This window comes from Asterias rubens, chromosome 8 (assembly GCF_902459465.1).
Source record: "Asterias rubens chromosome 8, eAstRub1.3, whole genome shotgun sequence".
In the NCBI taxonomy this organism is placed as follows: Eukaryota; Metazoa; Echinodermata; class Asteroidea; order Forcipulatida; family Asteriidae; genus Asterias; species Asterias rubens.
In genome coordinates, this window is record NC_047069.1 from 3128391 (window position 1) to 3131992 (window position 3602).

General features: G+C 42.3%; 1 protein-coding gene across 1 annotated transcript; it reads left to right on the forward strand.

Annotated features, from left to right (window-relative positions):
• Positions 1-1124: 1124 nt before the first annotated feature.
• On the forward strand, positions 1125-3059 carry LOC117293498. The gene has a single exon (XM_033775844.1). It carries the CDS (start codon positions 1125-1127, stop codon positions 3057-3059), a length of 1935 nt encoding a protein of 644 aa, XP_033631735.1.
• Positions 3060-3602: the final 543 nt, after the last annotated feature.

Consider the following 3602-nt stretch of genomic DNA (forward strand, 5'->3'; position numbering starts at 1 on the left):
GTTAGCCTTGGTTGTCCAGAATCCGACAATCAATTTGTGTGGCCACCCTAAAGCATCTTCAGCTCATTATTCTCGAGTATTTGAGCATACTCCTAACACTCTTCAACAGCATGTTCAATATATTTGTTTGTGCACAGTGCTATAAGGGATTCGGATTGAAACAATACCCAAGCCCATTATACTTCGCTTGATTTTGGTTTGATTGAAACAAGTGTCTCGTGGCACTGGTGGACGGTGACGGGCTGAGTGTGTTTAATTAATCCCGTTTATGTGTAATGTTACTTTATTGGTCCTCCCCCTTTTTAATGGGCGGGGGGGGGGTTCTGACCTATTGGGGTTAGAGGTCACGTATAGTGAAGTAGTTGATCCTTTTGAGGTAGACGTGGGAATAAGACAATAATGTACGTTGATGGTTTGTGTCTTTGGTTTCCCCAGGAAATTTGTTTAATATTGTTGATACTTCTTTGAATTGAACCTTTGTATTTTACTAATAATTATATTTTAATTTTGTTTTTTACCCATACACCGATGTGTGTTAGCACTGTATACTCAGTACTTTCCCAAGTCATGTGAACAAAATATCACAGGCATGTTACTCGGGTGGGATTCGAACCCACGACCCTTGCAATTCTAGAGCAGTGTCTTACCAACTAGACTACCGAGGTTGCCCGGCAGCTAGAGGCAGTTCGAATCCTATGTTTTGGCAGCGGGTACCGCAACGATATATAATAAATGTTAAATTTGCATCGGGGATAAAGTATATTAATTTTGGTTTGTGTTTTATATTACCACTTTACTGTCACATTACACTCCTCCACGATTTATTCGGTTCACACCTGACATCACTCGCTTGAATGTTCCCCGAGCAAACAAAATTCTAGGTCAGAAGGCTTTCAGTGTGGCTGGGCCAATGATTTGGAACAATCTCCGAACTACCTATTGGGAATCTACTTCTGCTTTTCGTCAAGTCCTTAAGACTTACCTTTTTCCCAAGTTCAGCCCTTAAGACTCGCCTTTTTCCCTGTTAATTTCTTTCTATTGCGCTATGATCTTGATGGAATAGCGCCTTATACATTTGAATTGTTCTGTTATTGTTATGTTAACAGGAGCCCATTCTCATCAAGATGGCCGAAGCTGCTTTACACACTGAGACCACTTGCAAGATTAGACATGTACACATCGAATGCCCAGTCTGCCTGAGTCGGTTCACAGATTCGAAAATCCTGGACTGTCTTCACAGCTTCTGCTTACAATGTCTTCAGGAACTTATAGACAAACAGGATCCGAAAACGGATCTTATTGTTTGCCCAATATGTAAAAAGGAAATGTCAATCCCAGATGGGGGATTGTCGGATCTTCTTAGCTGCTTTTTCTTGAGCTCGCTTGTTGATGACGTCATTAATCTTGAAGGTCCGAAGGAGGACATTAACCCTCCTGTCTCGACATGCGAAGGATGCGACGAAGGTCTTGAAGCCGTCTCACGGTGTGTTGACTGTGAGGTGAATTATTGCAAGACATGTCTGACAATCCACGCAAAATTAAAAAGTCACAGGCATCATCAAATCGTTAATGCTGTCGGTTCGTCAATCGAGCGACCCAAAGACAAGAACAAAACTGAAACACCAAAGTGCCGGAAACACACTGACCAGAAACTGTGTTTCTATTGCGACACGTGTGAATTACTTGTGTGTCCTAAATGTGCGGTGCTCGATCACCGAGCGTCCAACCACAATCTCTCTGAAATCGATTATTCCATTCGATGTTATCGTCGAGCTGTTGATGAAACCTTGCAGAAGTTTGATGAGTGTCGCAAGCAATTCCAAAAAGTGGATGACTCTATCAAACACTCACAGCAAAGATTACAGCTCATGGTCGACCAGGCTCTTCTAGATATTGTGTCTAAGGAGGAAGAGGAAATTACTATTAAGATAAGAAACGCATCTCGCCTCCTTCAAGAAAGAGTCACTCAAATCGGTCAAGAAAGAGGTATGGTATTTGAGAGCATACAGAGCAGCAATCACGATAAGATGAGCCGTGCAGAGCAGATCGTAGCTTCAGTCAATGACTTGATGCAACATGCTGATAACTTTGAGCTGCTGGACCTCAAGCCAAAAGTTATGCACAACTTAGACATCCACAAAGAGCTTCAGTTTCAAACAGTGCAGCATAGCAAGTCATTCATCGGGTTCAAAGGTCATGATATCGTCACTGATGCAGATCTCGGTGAAATACTAGAGGAAGAGAAGTGGGAGGTGAAGACAGAGTTTGGTAAATGTGGGGGAGGTGAGGGGGAGTTCAAGTTGGCAAGGGACGTTGCTTGTTTTAGCAATGGTGACATTGTCGTTGTTGATTCAACACGGTGTCTATTATCCACATTTACATCAAAGGGTAGTTACCAATCTACAGGTGTTCAAAGTGGAACAGAGGACGGTAAACTAAAACAACCTTTTAATGTCGCCGTGACCTCTGATGACCTGCTTCTGGTTACTGACGGACAGGATGTAAAGGTTTATGATAGAGAACTGAGATACATACGTCAGTTCCGACCCTCACAGAATCAAGTCGAGGGGCAGTCAGAGAGTCTACTTCGTGGTATTGCTGTGGACAAGAAAGATCGGATTGCAGTGGCTGACTGTAAGAGAAAGGTAATATCTCTGCATAATATGGATGGATCAATCTTGTCCACAATACATCATGATATTAGTAACTACTGCCAGTTATCTGTAAGCAGCAAGGAGCGTCTGATCTTCACAAACTACGACGAGATGAAACTAGTTATGGTGGATTTCATGGGAAACGAGGTGTTCAATATCAGCACCTCCATTGACGGCAAACCTTTAAGATCGTTTGGTGTGTGCTGCGACGATGATGGGGACATCTATGTGTCTGTTTATTGTGGTGGCTATGGAACCAATGAGATAAATCATTACGATGCATCAGGTGAGCACATCGGCTGTGTAGCTCGTGGCTTGTACTGTCCTCTAGGCATGACGTTTACTCCTACCGGTGACCTCATCGTGGCTGAGAGGTACTCCGTCAAGGTCTTGCATCGTCTGTGAGTGTCGATGACGTCATGGTCAAAAACGATACAAAATCGTGGATGACAATTAGAAATTAACAACATCCAATAATAAACAATGACTAACCAAAACCAAGGCACTCATCAAGAATATGAACAATCTGTCATTCCAACAAATCCACGGTCAACTATTATCCTAAACGTACCAATAACTTAATAAATTGTTTGACTTTCGCTTTACATTGAGTCACTTATGATTTAAATTCCGCTGGGCTGGTTTACCAAACTAAAAGGTGGTATGATGTAAAATTATAACAATAGACCGATTGCACTACAGACGGCACGGGTCATTCCATGTCAAATCAACCAAATTTCAGAAAATGTCCCAACTGATCCTCTCAGATTTTCTTAAAACTTTGTCAAACTTTGTTTCATATTCCGTATCGTTTACGAGATATGGCTTCACGAATTTTGCCCAAACCTCCCCTTTTTTAAGCTCCGCCCCAGCGCCGCGTGGCGAAAACACGTCGTTGTGCCTTTTTTCAAACTTTAAGAGCCCATAAATTTGAAACGGTAACAGCTT

Excerpts from the sequence above, each read along its gene's own strand:
- LOC117293498 (XM_033775844.1), top strand. The coding sequence starts at position 1,125 with ATGGCCGAAGCTGCTTTACACACTGAGACCACTTGCAAGATTAGACAT.